This window comes from Coptis chinensis, chromosome 6, assembly GCF_015680905.1.
Source record: "Coptis chinensis isolate HL-2020 chromosome 6, ASM1568090v1, whole genome shotgun sequence".
Taxonomy (NCBI): domain Eukaryota; kingdom Viridiplantae; phylum Streptophyta; class Magnoliopsida; order Ranunculales; family Ranunculaceae; genus Coptis; species Coptis chinensis.
The window spans coordinates 81,267,501-81,286,015 of record NC_141461.1 but is presented as its reverse complement, the minus strand read 5'-3'; the positions used below and the strand labels follow the sequence as shown (position 1 = coordinate 81,286,015).

Here is an 18,515-nt window from a genome sequence, read left to right as displayed (position 1 = left end):
CGTTAAGGCCTTAATTCTTCTGACTTGCTGAAGAGAACCACTAAGGCACTAATCATCCGATTGCTAAATGCACTTTTTGAGTTTATTTTGAAAGTTCACCAAACTAAAAAGTTTATAACCTGCCCAAAGAATCAATTTACTGCTGAGATACAAATTTATTCAAGACACAAGTGTTCATTTATATTTACAGCCAAAACTGGTCAGGAGTATGTGTGTTAAAATATTATAGTATATTATGAGATACAAATGGAACCCAAGACTCGGTTAAAATACAGCATTTACAGTTCAAAATGGAAAACTGCCTATTATCACATTACGGTGCATTTGTCTCTGGATTTGCTCTCCTGCTTTGAAGACGGATTGCTGGCGTTGCTTCTTCGATCCTGCAATGCAAACCGAAAATATTAAATTGGCAATCTGAAAATCTCATTAGAAGTAGTTTTTAAAGTCAATATTGCTAGTGTGAAGATAGAAAGGCAAACCCCTAACCTAGACAATCCTACTCTCCGTAACAGCTTAACCCAGACAAAAGCAAACAGCAACTGCTGCCACATGTGTCATAAGACGGATTTTTTTTTTTTTTTTTTGGGAATATAAACCCAATTTAACCAAAAAGATGCAGAGCATATGCCAGCAATCCAACATATTTGTATGTAGAATGATCAACTCAATTTTTATAGTCATCTGCATGAAACTGAAACAGCCTATTCGGTATTTGCCATCCCACCTCTTCCTTCCTTACCAACACAGTGAGGCACTAGGGTAAGCGGCTTATAAAGAGAGGAATTGATGCATTTATATAATCTTATTACTATATGTGGAGGCGTGGGGGTTTGGTCTGTTTCCATTTCGTCCTGTGTTTTTACAACAATGCCATTGGATTTAAGTAATTTAACACAAAATTCCTTCACAGCAAAATAGAACTAATCATTAGGAAGGGAATAATAGCAAATTAGTGTACACTGTTTGAAGAGCCGAAATGTGCCAAGAAGGTAACTTTTTGCCTCGATTGGCGCAATTGAGTTGTACATCTTTTCCCAAGACTCCGGCCAAATAGTGACAAGTGAAAATTTAAAGGGGCCCACAGCAAAAAAACTTAAATAAGACATGTGGGTATCATGTGCATATAGACTAGTACTTTGAAAAGAGGACTGCTTCCAGCAGGTTTTATAGACAGGAATAATCTAAATTGTGTGAGAAAAGAGACAAAGGAGGGGGATGCTTTTTGGCCGGGTTCTCAGGATTGAATAGGCTACAAATAACAAGATAGAAACTTCGTTTAGGACTATATACGTGCTATGAGCTGAAAAGGCTTTTAAATAAGTCAAAAGGAGTTTGGAATTTCTTTTAGGCAAATCTGAAACTGAACAATGAACGTGTAAGGTGATATTTTTTGTCAGGGAGATATTTTCATTTCTTTTCTTTCTGGAAAATTTGGTTTTCTTAGAATCTATCATTTGTACGCAAATGATTTAAACTAGCTAATTTTAAGACAACAAATAAAAAGCAGAAAAACTGTGTTCTGTGAGTAAGACACACAACACTCTGAAATGAACAAAAAATAGCATATACAATGATAAAATTGAAAAGTATCCAAAAATATATTACCTACGCCCCTAAACAAGCATCATAATAAACTGGAAACTAGCATAGAAATGACTCTACCATCAACAAAAGAAGGCCAGGCAAGTTTCTACAAGTCAATGCTTTACCTGTGGACCCGTGATAAGCCTTGAAGTGCCACCAGATGATTGCTGTTGTGAATTTTGGTGCTGTTGTGAGTTTTGGTGCTGTTGCGAATTTTGACGCTGTTGTGGCTGGTTATCAAATTCTTGTTGTTGTAAGGCTATTGCAAGTTGCAGATCGGAACTGTCAAAATAATGCATCAAAGGAACTATTCATTAACAAGAAATTCTACAATCACCCAATCAGCCACCAACATTATTATATGTAATAATGGAATTGCACTGAAAGACGAATATGAAGGGAGAATAGGTACAACAGAAAAGATTCAAGAAATACAAAAGAAACATAATCTAATCCCTAGGAAAGAACAACACCAATTCATGCATTTCCAGTGTTCTAAAAAATGACCCAGGCAGCCTTGTAAGCGGTGTCTAACCTTCTCGCCGCCCAAAATCGCTCAACAAAAAGGTGGGATGCTTAGGCGGTTCTAGATGGACGATAACTCAGACTAGGCATACTCTAGGCAGTCTATTCCGGTTTTTTTTTTTTCCTTTTTTCCTCTCGAAACATGGTCGCTTTCCACAAGAAGGCTTAAGATTGGAACACGGGTTTAAAAGAATATAGCCCAATCAAACTTAAAAGAAAAAAGTTGTTTACAAGTTGTTAAAAGATCAAACGAGAGTATGTTTCACTTCATCCCTCTCAAAATAGATTGTATTCTTCAGTCCTCTCTTCTCTTTGTTCAACTCAAGTAGTTCACTTGCCATTTTCTTCAACTCTTATGCCTTTTTTAAGAAGTATTTTTCTTTGTGTTTACTGTTTAGTATTTGAATCATTGGAAATGTTCTAGGTTACATTGACACGGGCATGCGTGTCGGTGTCCGACACGGATACGGGGTGTCAGATACGGCGAGCAGTTGAAGATCGACACGGGGACACAGATAGGAATAATTAATTAATTATTTAATAATTATAAATTTATTAAATTAGATGGTAAATCAGAAATTCGAGGTAAATTAAATACAATATGTGTCTGTGTGTGTCCAACACGGATACGGACACGGACACGTGGATACGTATCCGACACAGATTTTTTGCAAAATATGGCGTGTCCATGTAACCTAGGAAATGTTCAATATTTGAAGGTTATGCCCAAAAAACGCCTTTAGATATGTAAAGTTTGAAGTAGTGGGTGTTTGTGAATTATATATATATATATATATATATATATATATATATATATATAAAAGAAAACATCCTAGCGCCTAGTCCATCTAGAAAAGGCCTAGGCTCTAGGCGCTCTCCCACCGTCTGATTACCAAGTAAAGTTTTTTTTTAACATTGTGCATTTCTATGTCATATCAATTTTAACTGATAGTCAACCTCTCAAGAGAGAAACGTGCTCAGTTATGCAACTAAAATGAAGGTAATAAGCACTTCAATTCATTGTCATGTACTCATGTGTAGTCTGTGGAAATCTTTAAGTGCACAAGATACAGTTATTATGAATATAACGGAAAAAAAATAAGAAAGTAGTGAAGAAGATTTACTTAAAAGATGAATTTGACGGCATTGAATTGTCGATGCTAGCAAGATAGTCCTAAGAAAAAAAAACGGCATTAGTTTATCAGACCAGCAACAATAAAACTTATACCACTACTTCAATGCAAAGAAGATACATACAGCAGTACTGGCCATGGCATTTTGTTGATCCCAATTGTCATTAGTATGGTTGTCTACTTTAAATTCTGTAAAGTCACCTGTCATAAACAACGTATCTCCATTGACCTGAGTACAAAGTCAGTGAAAAAGAAATAGGAACTGAGAAAAAAGAATCTTTTACTATCACAATATCAAAAGAAAAGTAAAACTGGTATCGTTGAGGTCAACATGTAAAACAGACTCAGAAGTATAGTATCAAAATTACCTCATTTAACTTTTCCCATACCAAATCAGGCTGGTTTATGAAACCTTGGTCAGTAGCAAGGAGATAAAGTTCTCCCTTGAACTGCAAGCAAAGTCATCATGTCAAAACCACATATATTTGTCAGGAAGAAAAGAAGAGAAAAAGAAGAATAAAGAAATCAACAATGGAAACTATAGCCGGTATGCTGCAAAAGAGCAATAATAATTGTTTAAAGACAAAAACAAAAGCTCGAGAAGCTATAAGTAACCTTGAACATGGTGCTGAAATGATTGTTACGGAAGAAAACACAGAGCTCACGTTCCTTCAGACCTTCCAGTAAGCAAAATAATCTGAATAAGAAAAAGTTTGCCAAAAATCAAATTATTGCCAGCCCAGTCAAACACATGGGAAAATCCCAGTACAGGAAGAAAGAGGACATTACAGTACCCATATATAGTTAACTGGCTTGCATTGTTTTTGAAAAAATTCCTAATTACTTCTCCTGCAGCAGATTTTGGAAAAAAAACAGAGAGAAAAAACGGTGGTTAGAGAAAATATACGTCAAATTAGCCGTCAAAATTATGTACAGTTTACACTATCTTCATTGTTATCAAATAGAACCTTACCATTATGGTGAGTGATATCATTATTGGCATGAGACTCATCTGTGCCTTTTCCAGCTTGTTCAGCCAAAATTACCTCTCCTTCATACATGGGCTCTCGATTCTGATAAGATAATAATCCTGAATGTAGTATCCGATCTTCTCCTTCATATATGGGCTCACTGCCATCAGGGCTTGAGGTGTCACTCTTGTGGACGTCCATGTGATCTCTCATTCCACCAGATAAATCAGAATCAGCATCTGTTGCAGATGTAGCAGAAAAAGTTGTTTTTTCACAACCACGTTGATCAATTTCTTGCTCAAGGTGAATTGAAGATGTTGAAGCCTGTGCACGCATATCCTGAAACATTTTATCCTGAATAGGCCCATCCTCATGGTCTTTGCATGAAGTGAAAGAATTTTCAGTGTTGGATAAAGTTTTGTAAAGGACCAAGTCAGCACTCTTAACGTGCTCCTTTAAATCACTTGAAATGGAACACTCCGTAGAAATCTTGAAATGTTCTTGATCTTTTTCAATTGGATTAGTTTCTGAAGATTGTCTACCACCATCACAGTCACCGGAAGCATTATTGTCTACTGTTGATTGTTCTGGTTTATCGAATTGCAGATGACCTCCAGAATGCCCCTCCAACATATCCCCTCCAACACCTGCTTCAAAACTCGTACTTTCATTTGCAAAGGCAGATATATCAGTCCTATTTGTCTCACCCAAAGGAGACTCGTCAAATGAAGTTTGCAATTCAGTATCTGACAATTTTATCGCTCTTAACAGTTCTGCTTCTTCCTCTCTGTCACCCTTCCTTGCTCCTTCAAGACCAGAGACAGAACGTGGAGAATCATCGAGGGATCTAGCTCTTGAAAGGGATGGAGATGGAACTCCTAAGGTTGCAGTTGTTGCCGCAGCAAAATCAACGCAGTCTGCCTCAGGGCTACTCTTATGTACTTCCTCCGAATTTGTTGTTTCGAGCGCAACAAGCTCGCCCATAAGAGTGTTGTACGACTTTGATCCAATTGCAATAGCGGTTTGAGAGTCCTGGTTTTCATACACAGATACCATGAATCAAGAAAGTCCATACGAACTACTTAAAAGTAGAAATGTTGACTGTCTTCATTCTTAGATATGGAACAAACTTCATCAGTGAAGCAGAGTAAACCTTTTTTCTTTTTTTGGGCTGACAACCTTGGTAAACGAGGAAGCCTATGTATAATATTATCCAGCAGCGTACAATGCACAAGTTGCAATATGTGCATGCATCATAAAACATAAATGTAGATTTGATTGTCATCAAATAGAGGTATTGAGAAAATGCATACTACAACAATAAAAATATTCAAGCATAATATAGAAGCTCAGCATGAACCAGTATGTTACATACTCACATCTTCCTTTTTTGGTTCCAAAAAAACTAAAATGTGCTTGCACGCAATTGTAAAAAAGTTACAAACACGCTCATAACGTTTCGAAGGACATAGCACATACTAAAGACACCTATGAAGGGTTGGAACTATACCCAGACTAAACAAAGATTTTTGAAGATTATAGATCATCATATGCAGGCCAAACCCTATTTCGATAAGACATCAAAAACAAAATGGCTTTGAGCTTTTCAGTTAGAAAATTCCGTACAAGCAGGATTTTTCGCATTTTTCAAGCCCAATTTCAGGTTTGTGCCCTCCACATCGAGCTATACCACTCTACTGCCCTACTGTTTCTCTGCATATTTTTAATAATCAACTGAGATGAGTTTAAGGTAGCCACATGGATCAACTCATCAGACAGCTTAATTTTCCAAATACAGTATTTTCTATGTCCAGCAAGAGATATATGTACAGTATATTACTAAAAATTGACTTTTGCCCAGTTGGTGAAGTATGAGTACCACATGCTAGGACCCGAAACCCAGAGCACATGGACCATCCCAATTGCATGTTTGTGCCCCCCACGTTGAGCAACACCATTCTAATGCCCTACTGTTTTTTAGCAATCAATTGAGATAGGCTTGATGTAGGTAAAAAAAAAAAGTCATCAGATGGCTATAAATTTCCCAATGTTGTAATTTGGTTTCTATGTTCCCCAAGGGATTTATGTACAGTATACTACTAAAAATTACTTTTGCCCAGTTGGTGAAGTATGAGTACCACATGCCAGGATTCAACACCTTACAGCATCATCAAACAAGTTATCTAGCAATGTAACGAAAGAAATAGCTTGATGGAAGGCAAGGAAAAAAAAAGGATTATGCACTTGAACTCATCTTGCCTAACCAGGGATTTACTAACTACTCACCTTTACTAAGGTGGTATTAGAGGCAACATTTAGTAGAAGTGCTGAAGTAATTTACAATAATAAGTTTACACTGATTCGGAAAATGATACACCAAATAGAAAGGATTGGTGCGAGAAGAGGAGTAAAATCTATATGTCAATGTTTCACATATTTTGCTTGAGTGAGATGTTTAGATACCAAAAAAAAAAGTAGAGTTATAATACATCACACCAGTTCATTACTACTAATACAGGCATTCCCTCTAAACTCCCTAGTTTCTACACATATTTCCGGGCTGCTAAACCCAGCCTCACCCTGTTAACCATTTGTTATTGTTCATATTAGCCACTGCACCATGTTATTGTCCTATCTCCAACTCAAATTCAACATTCTAAAATCTAAAGTACTGATACTGGTCTAAGCCTCATGTACTCATACAAGATTAACAAAAAATAGTAAAATATGGAAGTAGGAATTTCCCATTGTCTGGACATAAATTAAAATGTACAAGGGCTTAGGAGATAATAGAATGCAGAAAACTATCAAATGTCAAACGAAAAACTCGACATTCAATGCATCTTTTTATTTCTTTTCATGTATTCCTTGCATTCGCTCAAACCCTCTAACCGTCAAACAAATTGATACAAGAATATCATATATAAAATGTCACAAATGTAGCAAGTGCTACAACAGCACCACCCTGAAAAAAGATTTACCTATTGTCGCATACTACTAGCTGTTGTAATCATCGTTTCACTGATCAAATGGTCCTAAAGATGAGACTAGTATAACAGGCGGTTTAAAAAAGCAGCAAGAGATAGAAACCATTCAAAGTACAGGTTCAAGAAACGGTAAAGTTGTGCATGCAAATATATGTCATATAGACAAGTGAATACCTGTGGGTCAACTATCCAACCATGATATAACGGAATGTCAAGAAGATCAAATATAGCACATTCTCGTAAACTCAAAATCATCCATCCTGCAAATAAAACCCAAATCCTCATTTCAATAAAAAAAACCAATAAACACACCCAAACAAAACTTATCAAAACCTATAATAAACATAAACACCTACTTTCTAAACTGAACATTCACATCAATCCCAGTAGCAAGACGATCAAGTAGATTCAAAGCATCCGATATATTCTGCCTCTGATTCTCAAGATACCCAGCATCCTTATTCTCACTATTACTATTCGATTCAATCAATCGATCAGCCACAAGTGTTAACAACCTCTGAAGCGAAACTTCTCCAGATGAATCACCATTCAAATTCAAACTATTCTTTAACAACAAAACATTACCTAGAAAAAAAAAGATAAAATCTTTAACCAAATTGAAACATAATTTAGTAGTAAAAGTAATGATTTGATTACTTACAGATGGCGAGAAGAGGGCAAGGACCATTATCGTTTTGAAGAATGATGGGAGTAGTTCTGCCTAAGAATTGAATCAGTTTTGTTTTGTAAACACGTTCTTTTTCTTCAGATGCTTCCTCATTTCTACTTCTGCTTTCTTCTTCTTCTTCTTTGTTGTTGTTCGCCATCGTCATCGGGTTTCACGGGTGAAATGAAATGAAAAAATAAAGAGAGAGAATCTATTAATTAAATGAATTTTTTTGTTCTATGGTTTTAATTTCTTTTTTATATTGGTTGATTAGTTATAGGGTGTGCATGGGTACCAATTACCGGAACTGGAACCATTTATAGCAGGTCTGGATCTTAAAATATTAGACCCATTTAAAATGGGTCTTTAAGAACCGATCCAATAAAGAATCGAAACCGCTAGAATTGAATAGTAAAAAACCGATGAATATTCGAACCGAAACCGGAACCGATTAGTTTAATTTTGATATGTAGAATTTAGTATTATATTACACTAAATAAAAACAAATCAAACATTATTATTATATATAATATTATATATAGTCTATATTTATTAGGTGTAAAATTATACTAAATATATATAATATTTAACATAATAGTGAATGTGTGTTATTAAATGCATCTTTTATAATATTACATTAAATATGTGTATTATAAATATTAATAATAATATTTACGTGTCTCACGCCTATCATTATAGTCTTATATTATGAATTAACTTATGCCTTTGCCTATATTAACTAATACATGAACGTGTACGTGTTTTATATATTACATGTATATATATTAGATAACGAATACGTGTAATGCTAACTAACAATTGTGGTACACGTGGTATTTATTCTATATATGACGCATTACGTATAGTATAATATATATATGTTCGATTTAAAATATACACATACATATAATGTATGAGAATGTATTTAAAAATTTTAGATAACTTTTAAATATTATTATTGAATTTAATTAGGACCATTACTTCTTATGAGAGGACAAAAATATCGATGACAAGTGTTACAATCGCCGTAAACCAACTTTTATATCGGTTATATAACTAAAAATAATAATTTTAGCAATAAAAATATATGACCCGATAAGAAACCGGAACCGGAACCAACTTAATTAATGGGTATGGGTCAAAATTTTCAAAATATAAGAAAAAACCTAAAATAACCCAATCTGATAGAAACCGCTAAAAATAGACCCAAAACTGAAACCGGTAAGAACCGACCCATAAACACCCCTAATTAGTTATGTGGCCGACTCTAAACTCGGTTTAGATATTAACTTTAAGTGCTAAGGTATTTTTGACTTTGTTATAGGAATATATTTGTTTCCTTCTAGAAAACGTAGAAGGTGTAGAACGACTATATGTTGACTATATTTAAACTTATTACGTGTTTCCATTTTTTCCATTTTCGATCTGCCTTTTACCAATTTGTCCTCACCATGAAAATTAATAAAATCAAAATACAAGGATGAAAGTGTCATAATACTTCCATTGAATAATAAGCGTAAATGTTGCCAAAAATTAAGAAACTACTCACGATACATCTTAGGGATACAGATACAGATACGATCCGCAAATAATTCAAGAATTATTGAATTATTCGGTGACCCAACAAAATGATATGGTCAAATATTCAAATATTCGGTAAAAAATTCACGATATGGTAATTATGTGGTATTTAATTTATACGTATTTTAAACGTTTAGTTGCAAAAATTCGAGATATTCTAAAAAGAAGTTAGTAGATTTAATAAAAATTGCCATTCTTTAGAATATAACCTACATATCCTAAAAACATAACCAATATATCCAAAGCAAATTTAACTATAACCCAATCCAAAAAGGCCAAAAACAGCCATAATGCAATACGTAAACATCAATGCAAATGAGGAAAAAAATGCCCGCCGATCCTTAAGCCCTCCAAACTCTCCAAGCGCCCCATGTCTTTCATTAGTATTGGTGTTATTTGCATTTTTGAACTTGCTCATCCCGTCCATCATGCATCGATATCAGGGAGAAGTTCGCCAAGTTCATCCAAGTTTATAGCCATTCGATCCCTCATCTCAAATTCTATAGAAGACTCAAACATCATTGAATTTGTCCTTATGTATACAAAATTGTTTGAGCCCCACCTTCGGTGTGTTCCCAGGCTTTGACTCCGGCCCAACACCTTTCCGGATACGGCCCAATGCCTTTCTAGACTCTAGCCCAACACTCTGGATCCCACTACACCATATCTATTGAAAAAAGACAAGACAGTTGCGTCGTTTTTTCGAAAAAAAGACACTTTTCGGTGTCATATGGTGACCAGTTTTTTTTGCAGTCTTTTTTTTTCTATAACACTTGACAAGTGTCGTTTTTTATTTTTTTTTTTTTTTAAAAAAATGCCAAATCAGGGCCAAAAAATGCCCCTAGCCCAAAATCTACTAAATCATGGCCTAACAAAGCCTACTACATACAGACAAAACCCAGTTCAAGTCAATTGAGCCCAATTCTTTCTTAGCCCAAAATCTCTATAGAAGCCCAAATCAAAACAAAGTCTACTACATACAGACAAAGCCCAATCCAGGTCAATTGAGCCCAATTCTTCCTTAGCCCAAAATCTCTATAAAAGCCCAAATAAGAACAAAGCCTACATATAGATAAAGCCCAGTACATGCCCATTCAATTGGATCAATTTATATCCTAACACAAAATCTCTGTAGAAGCCCAAACTATACCAAAGTGAATAATAGTTCCACCATTCACTTGAATTTCCATTAGATGGGCCTTCTTCTGCTTCAATCCCTTCATCTTCCTGATCTGAAATGTTAAACCAGAGTTACAATGATGCCTATAGGACGTACTTGCGCCAATGTCACTTAAGAGATTTACAAGTATGAAATGATAAATATCTCTCCTGTGTACCTTTGGAATTGACAAGAGAAACAGAAATAATAGCATCCTTGTGCCCTTCCAATACATGTGTACACAATCCATTAGATTTCCATACTCTGGCAAAAAGAGAAATAACACATTGATAATCTCTCACAATTTGAGTTTGCCCCAGAAGATACAACTAGCCATTAAAAGAATTAGAAAGACAGAAGAGCAGCTTAAAATAATATTGTAAACACCTTGCAAAACTGTCGTAGCTCCCAGTCAAGATGAACTTGACAGAGGATGTGTCAGTGTAACTTTTTAAGAAAATTCAGTATCAACTTGAAGTTGAAATGAAAAAAGTGCAAGACTGGCAAATATATTGGAATCACATTACTGTTATCATATACCAATGCGAGAGCAGATATCAATGTGAAAAACCATAGTAACAACCCATGTATGTATGTATGTAGTTACCTAGGATTACTACCGTTGACTGCACTGACCCAATCATCATGTAAACAAGGGTCATCCTGTTTCCTAGGGACAACAGCTTTTATATACTCAATTTCAAGTATCTTCTCCTGTAACACAAAAAAATAATTAGAAATATATCCCAATTAGAAAAGAAAAAAAAAACAATTAAATGATAAATTACCGCGGAAATGCCTTGGCAAGAAGAAAGTGTTCAAGTTCCATCCGAACAAGTTCGCCATCGATTAGAAAATCAAAAGGTAGTCTTTCCCAATGAGAATTATTACCTAACAGTAATAAAAGAATTCAACTTAAGTAATAATTTGAAGACTGTTTAAAAAATAAAGAAATAAAAAAAATATACCAGATTTGATAAAGTCATTGACAATAGTATTGTGTCCTAAAATATACGGGATTTTTAAACAGTGTTGAGAGTATGAAGCCCCCTAGGTATCTTCAAATAAGCGACGACTCCAACAATAACCATTGGAGGAGTTTCAATAATTGTCACAGCCTCACAGGTTTCCTTCTTGTGAAGCTTTGCACATACAATATTATGAGTAAATAACTTCCAACAACAATAATCATGTTGAAAACACAACAGCTCGTTCTCCAATAAGAATAGGCAAAGCTACTTAATCAAAGAGATTCTTACTTGATCCAGGTTTTTCAACATCTCTAACAATGTGGGTCATGCCAGCCTTGTAATTAACCCAAGAAGCGTGAGCTTACAAGGCTTGTTCGCATCATCTCCGGGAAAGCTTTCAATTTGATCAAGTGATACAACAAATAGATGTTACAGCCAACACCTATCTAATTAGGAAGGTAACACATGGTCATATCTCCAAACTCTGAAAGAAGAGGCGATGCAGACCGATCAGTTGAATGGATTGTACCATTTGACTCCTTAGCATCAGCAGATCCACGTTTTATAGAAGAAACCTACATAAAAAGATAACGGATCTCAATGACGAGTTTATGGAAATAAACTGAATACCATCTAAAACAATTAAAAAACTAGAACATACCTTCTTAGTGACCTCAGGAACATCAAGCGATTTCGTCTGAGAATCTATAGATAATTTCTAAAGTAAATCTGCAGCATCTGTAACAATTATAGTGAAGGAAACGAAATATCTTCTGAACAAAATCACTATACTAAAACATAAACTGGCTAAACCTCATACAATTCACAACAACAAACAAACAAACCAAAAATAATTTCTCTTTCATAATTAACCAAAGTCAAAATCAAATAAAATGACCAGATCCAAAACATGGATTTTCAAAAAAAACATGTCTACAGGATTAACCGAAATGAAAAACCATTTAACTGAGCAACAAAATGAACAAAAACACACCTATAACACCAAGCCACCTACACATAAACCCTTGTAAGCTAAAACCCTCCAACACTCACCACTCACTAATTCCTGATCTATTCATATATTCCTAATACCCCACATCACAAGACATAACTGTGTCGATACCCATCGACACTTGACACGTGTCGTTTGGTTTAAATACACAGTGTCCATAGAATCCCGCCTTCATACGAAAAGAAATGATTTGTATCACAAGTCCCATCAGGTCATCTACTGCCTTTAACTGCCTTTCTAAAGCTACCAAATACATTTGATCTTTGGTAATGATAATTATACATTTGTGAAATATTTGCGGATCGATGGACTCCACTTCCAGGTGTTGGATATAAATTGCATGATGTTTTACACAAGTATTGCGGCAGAACATTTGCCGTTAAACATCACCATTAGCATTACGGCATTACACAACGTGATTGCCTAAAAAATAATCCTCAGCAATATCAACACGCGCAATGTTGAATTTGGTCATTTTTAATTTCTAAACTTTTAATTATGCATCTAGGTTTCATTACCAAACGCAAAACCAGCTGACAAATCAATGAAACACTAATTTCGAATCTGATTACAATACTAATATGTTTAACTAATTTCGATTATGATTACATGTTTGAAGATTACATGAATTAATCATTGACGGATTAAAAATTATCAAAATCTAACCTAATCGCTTAACCATAACAACTGAAATCAAATAGTTGAAATTACCTGAAGAGATTGTAGATTTGATGTGATTGAGATTGTAGATTTGATGAAGAAAGCGATTTGAGGATCGATTAAATATTATGAAGAGAAATTGAGGATTTTGAGAGTGATTTGGGAGCGAGATTTTTCTTATTTTTGTGAGAGAGAAGAAACAGTTTTTTTGGGATGATTATTTATTTATTTATTTATTTATTTTCTATGGGTTTATGGGTTGTGATCCGATGTTCACGGGGAGTTCAACGACGCGTGTTGGGCGTGCTCACAAAAGGACAAAAAATAGCGTCGGTAGTCTTGTCTTTTCTTTTTAAATTTGGTGCAGTGTCCGGCCCAATACTCCGAATCAAAATGGTTACAGGTGCATCTGGCACATGTCCAATTAAACAAGCACATTCTGGTCAACAGAAGAGAGGGAAGTAGAAAAGAATATCTCATTCAGGAGATAAAGATAAACCAAATCATTAGAGGTTTAGGAGTTAGAGTGGAATCCGGACTTTTTCAATAAGAGAATATGTTGTCACTTTCAGAACTACGCAAGCAAAACTGCTGAGACTTGATCCCTGTTTCCGGACTTGGGTACGTAGGCAGCCATCAGAGGTTCAGTCTCACCTACTCCATCAATCCATCCACTACTCATAACCTTAATCGTGTTTGGGAATTTTAATCCAAACATTTGGCGCCGTTTGTGTTTTCCAAATCCACACCAATGGCCAGAGCACAAACCAATGGCCAAAATGGCTAACAACATCTTGTCGTCTCCCAACGATCTACTCAACGTAGAATGATTCCTGTCAATGTAACACACGCCAATAACAATCCACAAAATGTTGTCTAGGATGTTCCTGAATCTTTACGACCTCCGCAACAAGTTCAACACAATCCGGATGAACTCCAAGCAGAAATATTGAGGCTTACTAAAGAGAATGAAAGACTCGAAATGCTAGGGGGAAAAGGCTTAAGATTCCCTCTCCAGATAGTTCTGAACAACATTCATCAGCACTACGAAGGAATCACAATGCTATTGATGATAGGTGAGAACCAGGTCCTCCAGCACAATCCAATGTATGGGACAAACTAGGTTTGGATTCTCATCATAATACCATATCAAGGACAAATTCCGGACATGGAGTCCGGATTCCTGATCATCATTCAACTAGAAGAACAGATTCCGGACATGGAGTCCAGACTCTGAAAACTCCCCATCCCGTCATTCCGGACGGATAAATTTTGATCTGCGCGGTCATTGACATCGAGTTCTGACTCCACCCCCATATGCTCATAGATATAATCGGCGTGCCCATTCACCCCAACACAATTTCCCAAAAGAAAATAATGTTGGACTTGATCGAAGGACTGTCGAAGATATTGTAGCAAGAGCAATCAGAGGAAAAAGTACTCGTAATGACCAAATCAGAGACTTAGCCGTAATGGGTTTCCAGCATTATCCATTTTCAGATTACATTCGTAACTATCGCCGCCCTACAAACTTCAAGAAGCCAGACTTTCAAATGTATGATGAAGAGAATGGAGATCCATACACTCATCTGTTTTACTACAAGTCCCAAATGGCTATGGAAAATGATGATGCACTACTCTGCAAGTTGTTTCCATCCACTCTCAAAGGTGATGCTTTAGTATGGTTTAACTCTCTTACTTCCAAATCAATTAGAAAATTTCCAAAATTAGCTAAGAAATTTGTTAATCACTATCAATATAATTGTGAGATTAAACAGGATTCTGTTGCCTTATTTAATCTCACAAAAAAATCTGGAGAATCTATCAGGGATTTTCACAAAAGGTTTCAAACTTTACTCAATGTTACTGATCCTCCATCTGACAAGTTTATCATCCAAGCTTTCAAAGATGCCATAGGATATGATCGTAGCGGTCTATACAATTCGCTAACTAGACAGCTGCCTTACTCTAAGTTTGAATTGTTTGATCGCGCTGAAAAGTTTGCACGAGTTGAAGATGATCTCAAAGCTAGGCAGCTTCGAGAAGAAAATATTCAGAAAAACAAAAAAGAGTCCGGACGGAACTCCAGTAACAATAAAGGACAAAACAGAAACAAGCATAACAACTTCCATTCCGGACAGAACTCCAAGCCTAACCAGCCAAATAAAGAAGAAAAGATTTTCACTCCTTTATCGATGAAACTTTCTGAAGTTTATGAAAGAATAAAGGGGCGAAACCTTCTTTATAATCCAAGGTCATTACTTGAAGATACATCCAACATCATAGATAAATCCAAACGATGCAAATTTCATGATGATTTTGGTCACACTATAGACGATTGCAGAATTCTTCGAAGTGCTATTTATTAGTGCTTAGTTGATGACAAGAAGTTGGATGAATTCGTAAAGAAAGCAGCACAAGTGAAGTTTGTTGAACATATGGTCATCAGGGCTGGACATGCCCATCTTGATTCCATTTCAAATAATCAGCGGAAGTTTGAGAAAAAACAAAAATTCAATTTTCTAATGGATTGGAACATAGTCAACGGAATTGATTTTCTTAAAGGTGACAATGTAGAAACATATGAACTTGATTATCCTTCGGTGATCGTGACTTATATGGAGTATTTCAGCCACATTATGATATCAGCATTCAGTACAATGTGGAGGGTTCAAAAAATTATGCTAGATACTGGAAGCTCTGTAAGTGTTTTATTTTCTAGATCTTATGTAGAAATGAAGTTGCCACAGGAGCTTATCATTCCGGAAGAAAATCCTATTGTTGGGTTCAATGGAACAACAACTATTATGATAGGAGTTGTACGTCTACCAGTAAAAGTCGGAAACAAGTGGGTTGAAATCAATTTTTTGCTCATGAATTGTCACTCTCCATATAATACAATTCTGGGCAGAGATTGGATCCATCAGATGCAGGCAGTTATATCCACTTTCCACCAGGCAGTAAAGTTTCCATGCAGTTAAGGAATCTGTAAAATCCGGAGTGATCAGATGGAATCCCACAGATGTCATGACAAAGCACTAGATGACTATAAACCTTCAACGCTTCATGCCAATGGTGTCATTCTGGACACTCCACAGTAATAGCAATTACAGTACGGATCCACATCCATTTCAGATGAGAAACAAAAGGACCTTCCTACTGTTGATAAACATGAAGAAGTTCAGATTGGAATGAGTCTGGAACATACCACTTTCATATCAACTAAGCTTTCCGAGGTTGATAGAAATGACATGACAAAATTGTTAAAGAAAAACAACACAGCTTTTGCATGGAGCATAGATGACATGACTGGAATCAGTCCAGACGTAGCATGTCATCATCTTGATGTGGATCCTATGTCAAAACCTGTCAGGCAAAGACCAAGGCGCATGACACCTGATAAAAGGCTAAAAGTCAATGAAGAGGTTAGTCGTTTACTGAAGGCTAAGTTTATTCGACCAGTAGAATATCCTAAATGGTTATCAAACATTGTTATAGTTACCAAGAAGAATGACAAATTAAGAATGTGTGTAGATTTCATTAAACTTAATGAAATTTGCCCACTTAATCCTTACCCTTTGCCTAAGATAAATGATTTAGTTGATGCTACTTCAGGATATCAGAGGATTTCATTCATGGATGCTTCCTCTGGTTTTTACCAAATACTCTTGTATGGTCCCATTCAAGAACATACAACCTTTATTACGATATATAGGCATTTATTGTTTTACAATCATGCCTTTTGGCCTTAAAATGCCTCGACCACTTTTTCGATCGAAATTAGGCAACCTGATCTTTGAAGGCCTAATAGGTGATAATGTGGAAATATATATTGATGACATGGTCACTAAGTCATGGTTAACAAGTGATCATCTTCGAGATCTTCAGACAACCTTTAATAGGGTAATAAAATTCAATCTCAAATTAAATCCAACAAAATGTTCTTTTGGAGTTTTCTCTGGGAAATTTTTGGGTTATCTTATGACCCATAGAGGCATTGAGGCTAACCCTAATCAGATAAGGGCCATACTAGACATGTCGACTCCAAAAAACAAAAAGGAAATTCAAAGACTTACTAGACAGTTGGCAGCCTTAATGAGATTTATTTCAAAATTCTCAGATAAGTGTTGTCCATTTTTCAATACGATTAAATCAAACTCCACTTGGACTTCTGAGTGCCAAAAAGCTTTTGATAGCCTTAAAGATTATCTTTGCTCACCACTAGTATTGGTGAGTCCTAAAACTGGTCAGCTAGTAGGAGTATATCTTGCTGCAATTGGTATTGCAGTAAACACAGTGCTTTTCTTTGAAGTTTTGGAAGAGAAGCCAACTTTCTTTATAAGTAAGACTTTAACAGATCCGGAATCTCGATACAGTAATATTGAGAAAATAGCATTAGCTTTAGTACATGCTGCTAGACGACTGAAACCTTATTTTCAGGGTAGGACCATCCGGGTTCATATAGAGTACCCTCTTCGAAAAGCTTTGGCTAATGCTCAGGACACAAGCAGACTTGCCCTATGGCAGTCTTATCTTAGTGCATATAAGATCATATATGAACCACATTGTACAGAAAAAGGACATGCTCTGGCATCCTTAATTGCAGACTTTCCAGTCGATGATGTTTCTTTTGCTATCATTCCGGACCAGACAGACAAAGTTGCAGCCACTACTCAAACTGAAGAAACATCTCTCGGGGGCAAAAACCTATCCTCGAAGCATATTTCCTAGAAAATCTACACTGACGGTTCTCGGAATCAATCAGGATCCGGAATTGGATGTGTACTTATCTGTCCTGGTGGTTTACAGATAGAAAAATCTATTAGGTTGGGATTTAAAGCGTCTAACAGTGAAGCGGAGTATGAAGCAGCAATTTTCGGTATGAAGACAGCTATTGATTTGGGGGTGACTGATATTGCCATTTTCACATACTCCAAATTAATCACCAACCAATTCAGAGGTATATATAGAGTTAAGGATGAACAAATGGCCGTGTACCTAGATGTTATTCATTCTTTAGCAAGATGAAGATTCAAATCTATATCTATTACAAAGAAATCAAGAAATGATGTGAGGCATGCAGATGCTTTAGCTTATCTTTCAGCAGCTACAGATTGCAAGGAACCGCGGACGATACAAGTTGAATATCAGGAGCAACCCAGCATCGAGTTTACCACTCTCAATCATAGAAAAGTATATGTTGCTGAATGTTTAGCAATACAAGTATTGTACTCTGCACAAGCCTTTTATGCAGTCCGGTCA

General features: G+C 35.9%; 3 protein-coding genes across 4 annotated transcripts; 1 reads left to right on the top strand and 2 right to left on the bottom strand.

Moving 5' to 3' along the window:
* Positions 1-135: 135 nt before the first annotated feature.
* Positions 136-8,136, bottom strand: LOC147494766 (uncharacterized). Its single transcript, XM_086569261.1, is given in 12 exon segments — positions 136-383; positions 1,713-1,869; positions 3,237-3,286; positions 3,370-3,474; positions 3,614-3,694; positions 3,861-3,942; positions 4,040-4,094; positions 4,219-5,248; positions 7,378-7,435; positions 7,437-7,463; positions 7,560-7,788; positions 7,865-8,136. Coding segments are annotated over 12 exon segments (2,121 nt in total). The 5' UTR covers positions 8,037-8,136; the 3' UTR covers positions 136-308.
* Positions 8,137-10,355: 2,219 nt separating this feature from the next.
* On the bottom strand, positions 10,356-11,974 carry LOC147494765 (ribosome biogenesis protein WDR12 homolog). 2 transcript variants are annotated; one of them, XM_086565913.1, is made up of 6 exons: positions 11,870-11,974; positions 11,410-11,501; positions 11,218-11,324; positions 10,998-11,033; positions 10,789-10,874; positions 10,356-10,683 (listed from the first exon to the last, which is right to left on the bottom strand). In XM_086565913.1, the coding sequence occupies exons 1-6, from the start codon at positions 11,907-11,909 to the stop codon at positions 10,514-10,516; spliced, it is 531 nt and encodes a 176-aa protein (XP_086422039.1). In that variant the 5' UTR covers positions 11,910-11,974; the 3' UTR covers positions 10,356-10,513. The 2 variants fall into 2 exon arrangements, with proteins under 2 accessions (XP_086422039.1, XP_086422040.1); XM_086565914.1 differs by lacking the exon at positions 11,870-11,974 and adding an exon at positions 11,579-11,863.
* A 2,751-nt stretch (positions 11,975-14,725) lies between these two features.
* LOC147494764 (uncharacterized) lies at positions 14,726-15,622 on the top strand. Its single transcript, XM_086568239.1, has one exon. The coding sequence runs from the start codon at positions 14,726-14,728 to the stop codon at positions 15,620-15,622; it is 897 nt and encodes a 298-aa protein (XP_086424365.1).
* The last annotated feature ends 2,893 nt before the right edge of the window (positions 15,623-18,515 follow it).

What these genes read in the sequence shown, in the direction of transcription:
- LOC147494765 (XM_086565913.1), bottom strand. Translation starts at nt 11,909, where the DNA reads ATGACCCACATTGTTAGAGATGTTGAAAAACCTGGATCAA. An exon ending in AGCTACGACAGTTTTGCAAG is followed by an intron (nt 10,875 to 10,997) that starts GTGTTTACAATA and finishes TCTTTTTGCCAG; the next exon opens with AGTATGGAAATCTAATGGAT. An exon ending in TTCTCTTGTCAATTCCAAAG is followed by an intron (nt 10,684 to 10,788) that starts GTACACAGGAGA and finishes TTAACATTTCAG; the next exon opens with ATCAGGAAGATGAAGGGATT.
- LOC147494764 (XM_086568239.1), top strand. Translation starts at nt 14,726, where the DNA reads ATGGGTTTCCAGCATTATCCATTTTCAGATTACATTCGTAACTATCGC.